General features: G+C 43.7%; 1 protein-coding gene across 4 annotated transcripts in view; it reads right to left on the bottom strand.

Annotated features, from left to right (window-relative positions):
- LOC140714929 (cerebellar degeneration-related protein 2-like) overlaps window positions 1-19,259 on the bottom strand; it is a 126,193-nt gene that overhangs the window by 54,315 nt on the left and 52,619 nt on the right. For 3 of the 4 annotated variants that reach the window (XM_073026600.1, XM_073026601.1, XM_073026603.1), the window contains exon 4: window positions 14,000-14,164. The exons of the other annotated variant lie outside the window; for it this stretch is intronic. In XM_073026600.1, coding sequence (XP_072882701.1) covers window positions 14,000-14,164 — 165 coding nt within the window. The remainder of the gene's footprint in view (window positions 1-13,999; window positions 14,165-19,259) is intronic. 4 annotated transcript variants of the gene reach the window in all.

Genomic DNA, 19,259 nt, shown 5'->3' with positions numbered 1-19,259 from the left:
ACAATGGTTCAAGACCATTGAAAGCTTTAAAAACATGAGGACTTCAAAATCAACTCTAAAAGATACAAGAAGCCAATGCAAAGTATTTAGGACAGGAATGATAGGCTCCCTCACCCTGATTTTAGTTAAAGTCCTGCAGCAGCTTTCTGAATGAGTTGAAGTTTGTCAATAATTGCTTCAGAAGGCCAGTAAAAAGTGCATTGCAGTAATCTAGTCTATTGATATACAGGCATGAATTAGTTTTTCAGCATCATTTCTTGACAAAAGGATATACCTTTGCAAAACTGTCTAAAGGAGCAGGAGAGGGAGAGAATATATTGCATTTAAACTATACTGGGTGTGTACCTGAGAAATGAGAACTGCAGGATTGTGGGTTGTGGACCCAGAGTTGGTAGGTGGGTTAAACTTGAGGAGCCTCTCAATCAAGTACATTTTTAGATGTTCAAAGCAAATTTATTATTAAAATGCATATGTCACCATATTCATTTACTGAGATACAGCGTGGAATAGGCCCTTCTGGTCCTGCAAGCCATGCCACATAGTAACCCTAGCCTATTCATGGGGCAATTTACCATCACCAATTAATCTACCAAACTGTATATATTTGGGAGGAAAGCAAAGCACCTGGAGGAAAGCCATATGGTCATGGGCAGAACATTCAAACTCCTTACAGGCAGCAGCAGAAAATGAAACTGGGTTGCTGGTCCTGTAAAGAGTTGAGCTAACCACTGCACTACCTCTTGTGGGCAACCACAGTAAATATAAGAACACAGTAGAATCGATGAAAGATCACACCTAACAGGATAGACAAACAATGTGCAAAAAAACCTGTGCAAATACAAAAAGGAAGAGAAAAAATAAATAACAATAAAATAATGAACAATAAATATCGAGAACATGAGATGAAGAGTCCTTGAAAGTGAATCCAGTTCAGTGATGGGCGAGTGAAGATGAATGAAGTTATCCCCTCTGGTTCAAGAGCCAGATGATTAAGGAGTAATGACTCTTCCTGAGCTTGGCGGTGTGGGTCATCAGACTCCTATACCTTCTTCCTGATGGCAACAGCGAGAAGAGAGCTTAGCCTGGACAGTGAAGGTCCTTGATGATGGCTGCTACTTCCCTGTAACAGCGCTCAGTGGTGGGGAAGGCTTTACCCGTGATGGACTGGGCCTATTTTTTGTAGGCTTTGCTGTACAAGGGAATTGGTGCTCCATCTCTGGCTGTGGTGCAACCAGTCAATATACTCTCAAAGTTTTAAATGACATTCCCAATCTTTGTAAACTTCTAAGAAAGTAGATGCATGGCTGTGTTTTCTTCATAATGGCAGTTATGTGCTGTACCCAGGACAGATCCTCTGAAGTGATAACATTGAGGAATTTAAAGTTGCCAACCCTCTCCACCTCTAATTACCCCGGAAGAGGACTAGCTCATGGATCTCTGGTTTTCTTCTCCTTAAGTTATTAATCAGCTCCTTGGTCTTACTGACATTGAAAAGTTGTTGTTGTAGCACCACTCAGCTAGATTTTCAACCTCCCTTATATATGTTGTTTCATAACCTCCTGTAATTCAGCCAGTGACAGTGCTGTCATCAGTAAACTTAAATATGGCATTGGGGCTGTGCTTCATCTCAACATCATAATTATAAAGTGAGTAGGACAGGGGCTTTGCTGAATGAGATTGTGGAGGAGATGTTGCTGTCAATCTGAACTGACTGGGATCTGCAAGTGAGGAAAGCAAGGATCCAATTGCCCAAGGAGCATGTGAAAGTGTTTGAAAAGTAGTTATAGTATTGACATCAAGCCCATTTGAATTCCTCACACCAGCCATACCTCCTCTCTCCGCCCACTCCACCATACCTCCCTAATAATGAACAGGCTTTTGGTAACATTCCCAAGTGCAAATTGTATCATTAAGCTACCAAACTCTTTCAGTAAATTCATAAAATATTAATTGCTATTCAACTACATGGGGCTTCAAACTGTCCAGATGAGTACAACATCCCCCTTGGGAGGAGAGATGACAGGCACTGGTCACAAAGTAGAACCTTGGCAATTGTTTCTTTCTTTCCCTTTCAGTACCATGGAAGCAAACATAGCCACTGGTTTGTGGAAGTCACTCAGAGAAGCTCTTTAAAGAGCTCCTGAAATAATACAGGCTGCCTAGAGGACCCCAGTTCACCTGCAGATTTCAAAATAAAGCATAAAACTCTCCATCTGCACTCTGTTCTACAGCGTAGGGTTTCATGGAAGCCTGAGGAAATTCAAAACACCAACCAAAGTAAATTGGTTGCCCTGATAAGTTATGCAATGATAAAAAACAACAAATGAATGTCATCCTATAAATTTGGCATCTATAAATTTGCTGATCTCAGCCATTGTTGGCAGAATTTCAAATGGTGACGAAAGAACTTACAGGAGCAAGATGCATCTGCTAGTTGAGTGATGTCGCAGCAACAACTTTGCACTCAACGTCAGCAAAACCAGGGAACCGATTCTGGACTTCAGGTAACAAGGGAACACACATCAGTCCTCACAGAGCGATCAGAAGTGGAAAGAATGAGCAATTTCAAGCTCTTGGGTGTCAATATCTCTAAGGATTTAGCCTGGACCCAACACATTGATGCAGCTACAAAGATAGACAACAGTGGCTATATTTCGAGGAAAGGCTATCTTAGATTGGGTGGTGTGTAATAACCCAAGTCTTATTAGGGAGTTTAATGTAAAGGAACCCTTAGAGCCAGTGATCACAATATGATTGAATTTATACTGCAATTTGAGAGGGAGAAGCTTAACTCACATGTATCAGTATTGCAATGGAATAAAGGGAATTACAGAGGCATGAGAAAGGAGCTTGCCCAGGTGGATTGGACAGGGATGATGGTAGAGCACAGGTGGGAATAGTTCACAAGGTGCAGGATAGATAAGTCCCATAGAAGAAGTTGTTCTCAGATTGCAGGGGTAGGCAACTGTGACTGACAAGGGAAGTTAAGGACTGCATAAAAGCCAAGGAAAGGGCATATAAGATAGCAAAAGTGAGTGAGAAGTTGGATGATTGGGAAGCTTTTAAAATCCAAAAGGCAATTAAAAAGCTATAAGAAAGAATAATAATAAATAAAATAAAACATAATCATAAACAAGTAAATCAATTATGTATATTGAATAGAATAAAAGAAAAATGTGCAAAAACAGAAATACTGAATATTTTTTAAAAAGTGAGGTAATGTCTAAAGATTCAATGTCCATTTAGGAACCGGATGGCAGAGGGGAAGAAGCTGTTCCTGAATCACCGAGTGTGTGCCTTCAGGTTTCTGTATCTCCTAGCTGATGGCAATAGAGAGAAAAAGGCGTGCCTTGGGTACTGGAGGGCCTTAATAATGGACACTGCCTTTCTGAGACACCGCTCCCCGAAGATGTCCTGGGCACGTTGTAGGCTAGTACCCAAGATGGAGCTGACTAGATTTACAACCTTCTGCAGCTTCTTTTGGTCCTGTGCAGTAGCCCCTCTATACCAGATAGTGATGCAGCTATAGAAGTTTGAGTGTATTTGTTGACATCCCAAATCTCTTCAAACTCCTAATAAAGTATAGCTGCTGTCTTGCCTTCTTTATAACTACATCAACATGTTGGGACCAGGTTAGAACCTCAGAGACCTTGACAACGAGGAATTTGAAGCTGCCCACTCTCTCCACTTCTGACCCCTCTATGAGGATTGGTATGTGTTCCTTCATCTTGCCCTTCCTGAAGTTGACAATCAGCTCTTTCGTCTTACTGACATTGATCGTTGCTGTGGCACCACTCCACTAGTTGGCATATCTCACTCCTGTACGTCCTCTCATCACCACCTGAGATTCTACCAACATGGTTGTATCATCAGCAAATTTATAGATGGCATTTGAGCTATGCCTGGCCATACAGTCATGTGTAGAGAGAGCAGAGCAGTGGGCTTAGCACACACCCCTGAGGTGCACCAGTGCTGATCGTCAGCGAGGAGGAGATGTTATCACCAATCCCCACAGTTTGTGATCTTCCAGTTGGGAAGTCGAGGATCCAATTGCAGAGGGAGGTACAGAGTTCAATTATATAAAGAGTAAAAGGGAGGTGAGAGTTGATATTGGACCACTGGAAAATGATGCTGGTGAGGTAGTAATGGAGGACAAAGAAATGGCAGATGAATTTAATGGGTACTTTGCATCTGTCTTCACCGTGAAAACCACTAGCAGTGTGCTAGAGGTCTGTGAGCATCAGGGAGCAAGAGTAAGTGCCAAGAATGACTTATCCATTTTAAGACTTTTGAGTTTGCCTTGCACTTTTTTCCTTTGTAATAAGTCAGCTGGACCAGATGGACTACATCCCAGAGCACTGAGAGAGGTAGCTGAAGAGATAACAGATGCATTGGTCATGATCTTTCAAGAATCACTTGATTCTGGCATGGTCCTGGAAGACTAGAAGATTGGAAATGTCACTCCACTCTTTAAGAAGGGAGGAAGGCAAAAGAAAGGAAATTATAGGCTAGTTAGCCTAACCTCAGTGGTTGGGAAAGTGTTGGAGTCTATTATTAAGGATGAGGTTTCTGGGCACTTGGAGACTAATGATAAAATAAGTCAAAGTCAGCATGGTTTCTGTAAAGGGAAATCTTGCCTCACAAATCTGTTAGATATCCTCGAGGAAGTAACAAGCAGGATGGACAAAGGAGAGGCGGTGGATGTAATTTACTTGGATTTTCAGAAGGCATTTGATAAGGTGCCACACATTAGGCTGGTTGAGAAGATAATCCTGTAATCCTATGGGGTTACAGGAAAATTACCGGCATGGATACAGGAATGGCTGACAGGCAGGAGACATCAAGTGGGATGAAGGAGGCGCGTGAAGGAGGCCTGGGAAGGAGGGAAGCTATAAAAAGAACGCAGCCTTAAGCAGCGGGCAGCTTCGTTTGCGGGCAGCGGAGTGAGTCGGGAGCAGAGTGTAGGGCTTGGGCTCAGAGGGCTTAGGCGGAAGAGGGCACAGTAGGCTTATCTTTTAGTTCTTGTTATTTTCAGTTATTCGGGAGGTATGAGTGTGAGGGCAGCTTGTTGTTCTCGGTGTCGGATGTGGGAGATCCTGGAGTCTCCGAGCCTCCCGGACGTCCACATCTGCGCCAGGTGCGCCGAACTGCAGCTCCTGAGGGACCGAATTAGGGAACTGGAGCTGCAGCTCGATGACCTTCGCCTGGTCAGGGAGAGTGAGGAGGTGATAGAGAGGAGTTACAGGCAGGTGGTCACTCCGGGGCCACGGGAGGCAGATAGGTGGGTCACGATCAGGAAGGGGAAGGGGCAGGTACTAGAGAGTACCCCAGTGGCTGTACCCCTTGACAATAAGTACTCATGTTTGAGTACTGTTGGGGGGGACAGCCTACCTGGAGGAAGTGACAGTGGCCGGGCCTCCGGCACAGAGGACGGCCCTGTAGCTCAGAAGGGTAGGGATAGAAGAAAGAGGACCATAGTAATAGGGGACTCGATAGTCAGGGGTTCAGACAGGCGGTTCTGTGGAGGTGATCGGGAGTCCCGGATGGTAGTTTGCCTCCCTGGTGCCAGGGTCCGGGACGTTTCTGATCGCGTCCAAGATATCCTGAAGTGGGAGGGTGAGGAGCCAGAGGTCGTGGTACATGTAGGTACCAATGACATAGGTAGGAAAGGGGAAGAGGTCCTGAAACGAGAGTATAGGGAGTTAGGAAGGCAGTTAAGAAGAAGGACCGCAAAGGTAGTAATCTCGGGATTACTGCCTGTACCACGCGACAGTGAGAGTAGGAATGGAATTAGGTGGAGGATGAATGCGTGGTTGAGGGATTGGAGCAGGGGGCAGGGATTCAAGTTTCTGGATCATTGGGACCTCTTCTGGGGCAGGCGTGACCTGTTCAAGAAGGACGGGTTACACTTGAATCCTGGGGGGACCAATATCCTAGCGGGGAGGTTTGCTAGGGCTACGGGGCAGACTTTAAACTAGTAAGATGGGGGGGCGGAAATCAATTTGAGGAAACTATGGGAGAGGAGGTTAGTTCACCAGTAGAGCAAGTAAGTAGACCGTGTGTGAGGGAGGACAGGCAGGTGATGGAGGAGGGATGCGCTCAGCCCGAAGTTGTAGGGGAGAAGAAAGAAAAGGATAATAAATTTGAATGCATTGCTAGGGATGAAAAGAGAGGAGGAGGTGGAGAGTATCTTAAATGTATCTATTTTAATGCTAGGAGCATTGTTAGAAAGGTGGATGAGCTTAAAGTGTGGATTGATACATGGAATTATGATGTTGTAGCTATTAGTGAAACATGGTTGCAGGAAGGGTGTGATTGGCAACTAAATATTCCTGGATTTAGTTGCTTCAGGTGTGATAGAGTAGGAGGGGCCAGAGGAGGAGGTGTTGCATTGCTTGTCCGAGAAAATCTTATGGCGGTGCTTTGGAAGGATAGATTACAGAGCTCCTCTAGGGAGGCTATTTGGGTGGAATTGAGGAATGGGAAAGGTGTAGTAACACTGATAGGAGTGTATTATAGGCCACCTAATGGGGAGCGTGAGTTGGAAGAGCAAATGTGTAAGGAGATAGCAGATATTTGTAGTAAACACAAGGTGGTGATTGTGGGAGATTTTAATTTTCCACACATAGATTGGGAAGCTCATTCTGTAAAAGGGCTGGATGGTTTAGAGTTTGTGAAATGTGTGCAGGATAGCTTTTTGCAACAATACATAGAAGTACCGACTAGAGATGGGGCAGTGTTGGATCTCCTGTTAGGGAATGCGATAGGTCAGCTGACAGATGTATGTGTTGGGGAGCACTTCGGGTCCAGTGATCACAATAGCATTAGCTTCAATATAATTATGGAGAAGGACAGGACTGGACCTAGAGTTGAGATTTTTGATTGGAGAAAGGCTAACTTTGAGGAGATGCGCAGGGATTTAGAGAGAGTGGAATGGGTCAAGTTGTTTTATGGGAAGGATGTAATAGAGAAATGGAGGTCATTTAAGGGTGAAATTATGAGGGTACAGAATCTTTATGTTCCTGTTCGGTTGAAAGGAAAGATTAAAGGTTTGAAAGCGCCATGGTTTTCAAGGGATATTAGAAACTTGGTTCGAAAAAAGAGGGATGTCTACAATAGATATAGGCAGCATGGAGTAAAGGAATTGCTCGAGGAATATAAAGAATGTAAAAGGAAACTTAAGAAAGAGATTAGAAAAGCTAAAAGAAGTTACGAGTTTGGTTTGGCAAATAAGGTGGAAGTAAATCCGAAAGGCTTCTACAGTTATATTAAAAGCAAGAGGATAGTGAGGGATAAAATTGGTCCCTTAGAGAATCAGGGTGGTCAGCTATGTGTGGAGCCGAGGGAGATGGGAGAGATTTTGAACGATTTCTTCTCTTCGGTATTCACTAAGGAGAAGGATATCGAATGGTGTAAGGTGTGGGAAACAAGTAAGGAAGTTATGGAACCTATGACAATTAAAGAGGTGGAAGTACTGGCGCTTTTAAGAAATTTAAAAGTGGATAAATCTCCGGGTCCTGACCGGATATTCCCCAGGACCTTGAGGGAAGTTTGTGTAGAGATAGCAGGAGCTCTGACGGAGATCTTTCAGATGTCATTAGAAACAGGGATTGTGCCGGAGGATTGGCGTATTGCTCATGTGGTTCCATTGTTTAAAAAGGGTTCTAGAAGTAAGCCTGGCAATTATAGACCTGTCAGTTTGACATCAGTGGTGGGTAAATTAATGGAAAGTATTCTTAGAGATAGTATTTATAATTATCTGGATAGACAGGATCTGATTAGGAGTAGCCAGCATGGATTTGTGCGTGGAAGGTCATGTTTGACAAACCTTATTGAATTTTTTGAAGTAGTTACGAGGAATGTTGACGAGGGTAAGGCAGTGGATGTAGTCTATATGGACTTCAGCAAGGCCTTTGACAAAGTTCCACATGGAAGGTTAGTTAAGAAGGTTCAGTCGTTAGGTATTAGTGCTGGAGTAATAAAATGGATTCAACAGTGGCTAGATGGGAGATGCCAGAGAGTAGTGGTGGATAATTGTTTATCGGGATGGAGGCCGGTGACTAGCGGGGTGCCTCAGGGATCTGTTTTGGGCCCAATGTTGTTTGTAATATACATAAATGATCTGGATGATGGGGTGGTAAATTGGATTAGTAAGTATGCTGATGATACTAAGGTAGGAGGTGTTGTGGATAATGAGGTGGGTTTTCAAAGCTTGCAGGGAGATTTATGCCGGTTAGAAGAATGGGCTGAACGTTGGCAGATGGAGTTTAATGCTGAGAAGTGTGAGGTTCTACATTTTGGCAGGAATAATCCAAATAGAACATACAGGGTAAATGGTAGGGCATTGAGGAATGCAGTGGAACAGAGAGATCTAGGAATAACAGTGCATAGTTCCCTGAAGGTGGAGTCTCATGTAGATAGGGTGGTGAAGAAGGCTTTTGGAACGCTGGCCTTTATAAATCAGAGCATTGAGTACAGAAGTTGGGATGTAATGTTAAAATTGTACAAGGCATTGGTAAGGCCAAATTTGGAATATTGTGTACAGTTCTGGTCACCGAATTATAGGAAAGATATCAATAAATTAGAGAGAGTGCAGAGACGATTTACTAGGATGTTACCAGGGTTTCAGCACTTAAGTTACAGAGAAAGGTTGAACAAGTTAGGTCTCTATTCATTGGAGCGTAGAAGGTTGAGGGGGGATTTGATCGAGGTATTTAAAATGTTGAGAGGGATAGATAGAGTTGACGTGAATAGGCTGTTTCCATTGAGAGTAGGGGAGATTCAAACGAGAGGACATGATTTGAGAGTTAGGGGGCAAAAGTTTAAGGGAAACACGAGGGGGTATTTCTTTACTCAGAGAGTGATAGCTGTGTGGAATGAGCTTCCTGTAGAAGTAGTAGAGGCCAGATCAGTTGTGTCATTTAAGGTAAAATTGGATAGGTATATGGATAGGAAAGGAGTGGAGGGTTATGGGCTGAGTGCGGGTAGGTGGGACTAGGTGAGATTAAGAGTTCGGCACGGACTAGGAGGGCCGGAATGGCCTGTTTCCGTGCTGTGATTGTTATATGGTTATATGGTTATATGGGAACAAAGGGGGCCTTTTCAACTTGGCTGCCAGCGACTAGTGGTGTCGCTCAGGGGTTAGTATTGGGACCACTACTTTTCACATTGCTTGGCAATGATTTGGATAATGGAATTGATGGCTTTGTGGCAAAGTTTGTGGATGATATGAAGATAGGTGGAGGGGTAGGTCGTGCTGAGGAAGCAATGTGATTGCAGCAGGACTTAAGACAAGTTGGAAGAATGGGCAAAAAAGTGGCAGATGGAATACAGTGTTGGCAAATGTATGATAATGCATTTTGGTAAAAGGAACAATAGTGCAGACTATTATCTAAATAGGGAGGAAATTCAAACATCAGAGGTGCAGAGGGACTTAGGAGTCTTCGTGCATGACTCCCAGAAGGTTACTTTACAGGTTGAGTTTGTGGTAAAGAAGGCAAATGCAAGTCTGACATTTATTTTAAGGGGAATAGAATATAAAAGCGAGGAGATAATGCTGAGCCCTTATAAGACACTAGTCAGGCGCACTTAAGAGTATTGGTGACAGTCTTGGGCCCCATATCACAGAAAAGATATGTTGTCATTGCAGAGAGTCCAGAGGAGGCACATGAGGATGATTTCAGGAATGAAGAAGAGAATGGTGGGGGGGCATCCAGAACTAGAGAGCACAGCTTCAAAACTGAGGGGCAATCTTTTAGAACAGAGGTAAAGAGGAATTTTTTTAGCCAGGTGGTAGTGAATCTGTGGAATGCTCTGCCACAGACTGCAGTGGAGGCCAAGTCCATGGGTATATTTAGGGAGGAAGTTGAAAGTTTCCTGATTGGTCAGAGCATCAAAGGATATGGTGAGAAGTATGGGGTGGAGTGGGATCTGGGATGATCCCATTCCATGATCGAATGGTGGAGCAGACTCGAGGGGCTGAAAGGCCTAATTCTCCTGCTCCTATGTCTTATAGTCTAATTCATTAGGAGTTTGAGGAGATTTGGTATGTTGCAAATTTCTATAAATGTCCTATGGAGAGCATTCTAACTGGCTGCATCACCGTCTGGTACGGTGAGAGGCTAGTGCACAGGACCAATATAAGCTGCAGGGAGCTGTAAACTTAGTCTACCCTCATAAAGGCAGCATCCATCATTAAGGACACTCTTAGCACTCAGGCATGCCTTGTTCTCATTGCTACCATCAGGAAGGAGGCACACATTCAAAGATTCAGGAACAGCTTCTTTCCCTCTGCCACCTGATTTCTGAATGGACATGGAATTATAAGAACATAACATAAAAACAGGAGCAGGAGTAGGCCATCTGGCCCGTCAAGACTGCTCCGCCATTCAATAAGACCTGCCTTTTCCCCACAACTCCCAATTCCCTAACTATGCAAAAATCGATCCAACCTTGTCTTAAATGTATTTCCTGAGGTAGACTCTACTGCTTCATTAGGCAGAAAATTTCACAGATTCACCACTCTTTGGGAAAAGTAGTTCTCTCTCATCTTTATCCTAAATTTACTCCCCTGAATTTTAGCTATATCCCCTGGTTCTAGTCTCACCAACCAGTGGAAACAACTTTCCTGCCTCTATCTTATCTATTCCTTTCATAATTTTACATGTATTTATCAGATCTCCTCTCATTCTTTCAGAATTCCAGCAAGTACAATCAGAGGCAACTCGATCTCTCCTCATAGTCTAATCCCCTCATCTCTGGAATCAACATGGTGAACCTCCTCTGCACCACCTCCAAAGCCATCCCCCTCTTTTCCTTTGCTACATCGACGACTGCATTGGCACTGCCTCTTGCATGCGTGCTGAGCTCATTGACTTCATTAACTTTGCCTCCAACTTTCACCCTGCCTTCAAATTTACCTGGTCCATTTCCGACACCTCCCTCCCCTTTCTTGATCTTTCTGTCTCCATCTCTGGAGACGGCCTATCTACTGATATCTACTATAAACCTACAGACTCTCACAGCTACCTGGACTATTCCTCTTCCCACCCTGTCTCTTGCAAAAAGGCTATCCCTTTCTCACAATTCCTCCGTCTCCGCCGCATCTGCTCTCAGGATGAGGCTTTTCTTTCTAGGACGAAGGAGATGTCTTCCTTTTTTAAGCAAAGGGGCTTCCCTTCGTCCACCATCAACTCTGCTCTCAAACGCATCTCTCCCATTTCCTGCACATCTGCCCTCACCCCATCCACCCGCCACCCCACTCGGGATAGGGTTCCCCTTGTCCTTACCTACCACCCCACCAGCCTCCAGGTCCAACATATAAATCTCCGTAACTTCCGCCATCTCCAACGGGATCCCACTACCAAACACATTTCTCCCCCCCCCCCTTTCTGCTTTTCGCAGGGATCGCTCCCTACGCGACTCCCTTGTCCACTTGTCCCCCCGATCTCCCTCCTGGCACTTCTCCTTGTAAACGGAACAAGTGCTACACCTGCCCTTACACTTCCTCCCTCACCACCATTCAGGGCCCCAGGCAGTCCTTCCAGGTGAGGCAACACTTCACCTGTGAGTCGGCTGGTGTGGTATACTGCATCCGGTGCTCCCAGTGTGACCTTTTATATATTGGCGAGACCCGACGCAATCTGGGAGACCGTTTCGTGGAACACCTACGCTCGGTCCGCCAGAAAAAGCAGGATCTCTCAGTGGCCACACATTTTAATTGCACGTCCCATTCCCATTCTGATATGTCTATCTATGGCCTCCTCTATTGTCAAAATGAATCCAAACTCAGGTTGGAGGAACAACACCTTATATACCGGCTGGGTAGCCTCCAACCTGATGGCATGAACATTGACTTCTCTAACTTCCGTTAATGCCCCTCCTCCCCTTCTTACCCCATCCCTGACATATTTATTTGTTTGCCTGCTCTCCATCTCCCTCTGGTGCTTCCCCCTCCCCCCCTTTCTCCTGAGGCCTCCTGTCCCATGATCCTTTCCCTTCTCCAGCTCTGTATCACTTTCGCCAATCACCTTTCCAGCTCTTAGCTTCATCCCACCCGCTCCAGTCTTCTCCTATCATTTTGCATTTCCCCCTCCCCCCTCTACTTTCAAATCTCTTACTATCTTTCCTTTCAGTTAGTCCTGACGAAGGGTCTCGGCCCGAAACGTCGACAGTGCTTCTCCCTATAGATGCTGCTTAGCCTGCTGTGTTCTACCAGCCTTTCTTTATTGCTCATTTAGTGGTATTTTGTTGCTTTTTAAAGTTTTCCCAATCTTTCAGTTTCCCACTACTCTTGGCAACTTTGTACACACGACCTTTTAGTTTGATGCCTTCCTTATTCCTTTAGTTATCAACGGCTGGCTTTCCCCACCTTTACTGTCCTTACTTTTAACTGGAATGTACTTCTGTTGAGCACCATGAAAAATCACTGTGAAAGTCTTCCACTGTTCCTCAACCATCCCACCATATAGCCTGTGTACCCAGTCTACCCCATCCAACTTCTCCCTCAACCCGTTGTAGTCTCGCTTGTTTAGGCAACATACATTAATTTCAGATCAAACTATTCCACCCTCAATTTGTATGAGAAACTCAATCATACTGTGATCACCCTTTCCAAGAGGATCCCTAACTATAAGATTGCAATTTTACCTGTTTCATTGCACAGGACCAGATCCAAGACAGCATATACCCTTGTAGGTTCAGTAACATGCTGTTCAAGAGAGCTATTGCATATGCATTCTATGAAGTCCTCCTCAAGACTACCTCAACCAACTTGATTCACCCAATCTATGTGCAAGTTAAAGTCTCCCATGATAACTGCTGCTCCATTCTTACATGCCTCAGATATTTCTCAGTTTATTGCCTGTGCCACTGTAATGTTATTATTTGGTGGCCTATAGACAACTTCCACCAGTGATATTCCCACTTACTATTCCTAATCTCTACCCAGATGAATTCAACATTCTGCTCCTTAGATCTTATAAAGTCTCTCACTATCATCCTGATCTCATCCTTAATTAAGAGCATTACCCTGCCTCCCTTACCTTCCTGCCTATCCTTCCATATTATCTGATATCCTTGGATATTTAATTCCCAATCCTCTGTACCCTACAGCCACGTTTCTGTAATGGCCACTAAGTCATACCCCTTTGTACTGATCTGTGCCACGTTCACTGACCTTGTTTCAAATACTAGTGGCATTCAAATAAAGTGCCCTGACACTCATTGTGCTTTTAAAATCTAGTAATCTTTGTCTCTTTTGCACTTGACTTTTCTCACCCTTACTTTTCTCTTTTTTTAACTTTTGCTTTTACTTTATCTTTATCCACTTTTCTCTTTTACTTTATCCATACTACTCCATTCTGTTGAACCCAGTCTCCTGCTATTTAGTTTAAAGCCCTATCAACAGCCCTATTTATACAATTCGCCAGGATCCAAGTTCCATCATGGTTCAGGTGGAGCCCGTCCCGATGGAACATGAAGCCTGGAACACTATCTCATTACTTTTTTTATTTCTATTTTTGCACATACTGTATATTACAGCAAATATATATAGTTACTGTAATTCACAAATTGTTTCTATTATTATGTATTGGATTGTACTGCTGCCGCAAAGACAAATCTCATGACATCTGCTTGTGATAGTAAATCTGATTCTGATCCTTTGCCACATCAACAACGGGGATTCAGTGAAACCTCACTGAAAACACTAGTCACAAACTCAGGTCCAAACACCCAGCTACTCATCGTCTCCAGCTAGGTAACTGAGCAAAGTGCCTATGACTTTAGAGACTTGTACTTACACACAGTATCCATTTGTGATTAACAGCAGGAAGTATAGCTGGCTTCACATTGTATCGTACAGCATGGAAACAGACCCTTTGCCTACCATCACATACCAAGGTGCTGATAACAATCCATAATATCCCAGGAACCCACTTTGAGACTTGCTGATCCAAACAATCATGCCTCTACTGTGCAATCATCTTCAGAATGTTACCTGGGCTTAGCATAAAGCTCCTTCAAACAGGGAAATGTGTGGATGGTTTTCCGGCGTTCCCGTTTATCCCTCCGGACTCGCAGCTGATCCATACTTCTCATTTCATGCACCTGGCTCTGAAGCATATCCACTTGGTTCTGCAAACTTTCAATTGTCTCTGTCAACCTGTTTTATATACAGGACATAATATTCAGTTAAAAGATCCACAATTTCTACCCAGCACAGGTCAGATACTACTACTTTGTCCATCACTCTGTCCAAGGCTGAGAACAGTATTGATTACATTCCCCATGTGTTTGCCCTCATCTGATGTCCTGATGTGACAAAGACAATTTACTCTATCTTCTGGTGGCAGGTAGACCTCTATGCCAGTTTCTTAACATACAAGTCCTTCCCCTTTACAGCAGAATTTGGGGTGGAAAGTGTTGAACAGAGCAGTGCTGTGCAACAGATTTTTAAGTTGGTTCACAGGCTCCCAGGCCACCTGCCAATTCTGTGGCTCAGAAGAGTCCTTGTTTCATATACGTATGGAGTGTGATAGGTTGCAGCTATGAGTATTTGAAGGAGTTGCTCCTCAAATTTTGACTGCACTTCAGCCCTGATTGCCTGTCCCTGCACTTGCATCTGTGGGAGCATGCAGTGTCCAAGGCCTTTCAGATTTATGGCACTGTAGAGGCTGGAATGTCTCATGGACAATGCTAACAATGTCTTACATTAACTAACCTGTAATCAAACAAAACAAAACCCACAAAAAAGATATTGGTTTCCTCTCTACTATCCCATCAGAGACTCCAAGGGCAGGAACAACTCAGGACCATGGGCAACTCTCACCTTGGGCCGAACTGGAGTGCATCAGAATCATCAAGTACAGAAACAGATTCTTCAGTCCAAACTATCCATGTCTACAATCAAAACACCCTTGTCAACATGCTTCAGATTCTCCTACTCATCTACACACTAGGGGTAATTTACAGTGGTCAGTTAATCTAGCAAAAGCACTCCGTGGCTGATTGGTAGGTTTTTGGTCAATTTACTACTGCACAGCTCCAATCCAGATTCAGTCCCAGTATTAGAGTTAACTGCAATTTGCGTGTACTGCAGGTCTCTCCTTGCAATGGGCGGTCCGTATAACACCCTGGGAAAGGCTTCACTGTAGAAGCCGTGTTTGGGTTATGGTTAGAGATAACGGGTGCTTTGGAATGTGAGCCGTCCAATGAAGGGAGTCTGTTTTTTGTGTTGTGTGTCTGACACCGGTGTGTAAGCTGGGTCTTTGGTTCGCCAGGGAATGAAGGGAGAAGATGCCGGAGAGAAGAGGTCGTAGGACTTGACCCAGAGAGGCACCATGATCCGATGAAGGCCGGGGAGATTGAAGGAGGATTGGCAAAGGGTAATCCATGAGCTCCAACTTGTGCACACTAGATTGTTTCATTAAAATGGGCCCTCTGCTTTTTTTTGCTTTTTCTTTACTAACCCTTTAGTCAAATTAAGAATTATAAAGCTAAATTGTTTAATTGTAAGTGGTGTACAGTCTGTTATTTCGTGGTACTGATTTGTAACAGGGTATCAAATCTCGCAGCATCCACACAAACAGGAGGTTTTGGGGTGGGCTTACACCTCGATCTCACACGTTTGGCAGGGCGATTATCTTCCCTAGACAGACAGAACCAGAGTGTTTCACAAGTTATTCAATTCCATTTCCGGTGGGGTAGCTATCTTTTTAAACTTGGTATCTCAGCTAAAGATCCTCAGAATGAGCCAGGCTGCTTCTCTGGGTGATGTGCTATTACATTTCCTGAACCTATCTAACCGCAGGTCTACTGCACACTTCTATGAAATGGTGTTCCTGTGAGTGCTGAACGCTTCATTGTCAGGGGTGTGGTAAGTGGCAGATATCAACTGTGCCCTGGAAATAAGCAATCACTCTGGCATCCAGCATGGGTGACAGCTGAAGAGGCTGAGGGAATTGGCTCCTTACTTAAGACTTCTGGCAAACTCTCCATCTGAATTCCTGTGCCTTCACTTAAAGGTCTGGTAGAGAAGGCCCTCTGTTTGCATTTTAAGTATATGTGTGACATTTTGGTGAAGTTCACTGGTGTGGGCAGAGCTCAGTCTTCTGTATGTGCAGATATCAGGTCCACATACTGACACTGAAATAACCAGGTGTCGTAAGACTGCCAATGCCAGGATTCATCCCATTATTACCACATTGACCAGATGATTGAAATAGAAGGGCTTCCTCTCCTTGAAACTATGATGGGACCTGCGCAGAACTCGAAGCATTGAAGGGATCCATTTCAAGAGGGAATCAAGAACTTAGCCTACAGATCGCTCAAATGGTGGCAACATTTGTGAGATACATCCGGAGGGAACAACCTTGGTCTCCTCTCTTGATTCATCCCAGGAGGTTATGTACAATAGTTAAAAAAAAAAAGGTTGTAGAAAGAAAACCAATGTTTTATGTGGAAAACCCTTTTTTTTATATAACTGGGAGAGAAAGTAATTTGGTTTAAAGTGACTTTAATTCTCTCTGTTCTAACCTCTGCACTGTTCTGAGGGGTCCAATATGAGCTACAGGAATAGCACCACTTCCTCCGTCTTCTGGATTTGATACCACAATTCAACAGTTCCAGGCAAATTATTTGCCACTTCCATCACAACCAGCCACATCTGCTACAAGTTATTCATCTGTAATATTGACTCTATTTTTACCTTACCCTTTTGCCCTAAATGGTAGAGGAGCTACTGGGAGGTAAGTCACCCCTAAGCTGCAGGAAGGAGAGTGCAGGAAAGATAATGAAAGTCTCCAAAATAAAGTTTAGAACGGATAAGAATTTAACTGCCAGTGATGTGGGAGCAAAATTGAGCAAGGGCGATGAATGCAGAACTGAAGGTGTTATATTTGAATGCACGCAGTATACAGAATATGGTAAGTAATTTTGTAGCACAGTAAGAAATTGTCAGGTATTGTGTTGCGGATATCACTTGAATTGTGGCTGAAAGAAGCTCATAGTTGGGAGTTTAACATCAAGGACAGGCAAGAAAGCAGAGTGGATGGGTGGTTTTGTTATTTAAAAATGAAATCAAATCCTTAGAAAGAGTTAACATAGGATCGAAAGATGTCAAATACTTGCAGGTAAAATTAAGAAACTGCAAGGGTACAAAGACCCTAATGGGAGCTATATACAGACATCTGGAACAGTAGCCAGGATGTAGAGTACAAATTACAATGGCAGACAGAAAAGGCATACTTAAAGGACAAACCTACAATAGTGAAGCAGATAGATTGGGAAAATCAGGTTAGTGTTGAATCCCAAGGAAAGGAATGTCTAGAATGCCTAAAAGATGGCTTATTAGAGCAGCCTGTGGCTGTGCCCACTAGGGGAAAGGCAACTCTGGATTAAGAGTTCTGTAATGAACCAGATTTCATTAGTGAGCTTAAGGTAAACAAACCCTTAGAAGGCAGTAATATGATAGAATTCAACCTGTAGATTGAGAAGAAGCTAAAATCAGATGTATCAGTATTACAGTAGAGTAAAGGGAACTACCAAGGCATAAGAATTAAGCCATTCAGCCCATCAAGTCTACTCCGCCATTCCATCTTGGCTACTCAACCCCATACACCTGCCTTCTCACCATATCCTTTGATGCCCTGACTAATCAGGAAACTATCAACTTCCACCTAAAATATACCCACTGACTTGGCTTCCACCAAAGTCTGTGGCAGAGCATTCCACAGATTTACTACTCTCTGGCTAAAAAAAATAAATTCTCATTATCTCTACTCTAAAAGGTTGCCCCTCAGTTTTGAGAATACGCTCTCTAGTTCTGGATACCCCCACCAAAGGAAACATCCTCTCCACATCCACCTACTAGTCCTTTCAAAATTTGGCATGTTTCAATGAGATCCCCACCATTCTCCTAAATTCCAATGAGTACAGGCCCAAAAATGCCAAACACTCCTCAAATGTTAACCCCTTTATTCATAGAATCATTCTTGTGAACCTCCTCTGGACCCCCTCCAATGATAATACATCCTTTCTGAGATATGAAGCTCAAAACTATTGACAAACAGATATGGGATATGGGGCTCTATGTGCCGCCTGACTAGTGTCTTATAAAGCCTCAGCAATATCTCCTTGTTTTTATATTCTATTCCCCTTAAAATAAATGCCAGCATTGCATTTGCCTTCTCTACCACAGACTCAACCTGTAAATTAACTTTCTGGGAGTCTTGCACAAGGACCCCTAAGTCCCTCTGCACCTCTGATGTTCGAATTTCCTCCCCATTTTAGATAATAGTCTGCACTATTGTTCCTTTTACCAAAATGCGTTCTCATACATTTCCCAACACTGTATTCCACCTGCCACATTTTTTTGCCCCATTCTTCCAATTTGTCTGTCCTTTTGCAATCACATTGCCCCCTCAGCATTAAGCCCTCCACCTATATTTGTATCATCTGCAAACTTTGCCACAAAGCCATCAATTCCATTATCAAAATCACTGACAAAAAATGTGGAAAAGCAGCGGTCCCAATACTGACCCCTTGAGGAACACCCCTAGTCACCAGCAGCCAAGCAGAAAAGGCCCCTTTCATTCCCACTCGCTGCCTCCTACCTGTCAGCCATTCCACTATCCATGACAGTATATTTCCAGTAATGTCATAGGACTTTCTTTGGTTAAGCAGCCTCATGTGTAGCACCTTATCAAATGCCTTCTGAAAATCCAAGTAAATGTCATCCACTGCCTCTCCTTTGTCCACCCTGCTTGTTACTTCCTCAAATAATTCTAACAGATTTATCAGGCAAGATTTCCCTTTACGTTAACCATGCTGATTTTGACTTATTTTATCATTAGTCTCCAAGTACCTCGAAACCCCCGCCTTAGGTTTCAACACTTTCCCAACCACTGAAGTTTGGCTAAAGAACCTATAATTTCCTTTCTTTTACTTTCCTCCCCTCTTAAAGAGTGGAGTGACATTTCCAATCTTCCAGTTCTCCGGCATCATGCCAGAATCAAGTGATTCTTGAAATATCATGACCAATGCATCCATTATCTATTCAGCAACCTCTCTCAGGATCTAGGATGTAGTCTATCTGGTCCAGAAGCCTTATCCATCTTAAGACCTTTGAGCTTGCTTTACAAGAAGGCAGAGAGGAGTGATGATAGCACTAAACAGCGCCTCCTTTGCTTGCTTCTTCAGAAACAGCTCTATTGCCATCTTCAATATCTTTATTTTTCCCCTTCAGGGTTCTTTTGAAG

The sequence above is a fragment of the Hemitrygon akajei genome, chromosome 22 (genome assembly GCF_048418815.1).
Source record: "Hemitrygon akajei chromosome 22, sHemAka1.3, whole genome shotgun sequence".
Classification (NCBI taxonomy): domain Eukaryota; kingdom Metazoa; phylum Chordata; class Chondrichthyes; order Myliobatiformes; family Dasyatidae; genus Hemitrygon; species Hemitrygon akajei.
Note: the sequence above shows the minus strand (reverse complement) of the source record. Positions and strands in the feature narration are given on the sequence as shown.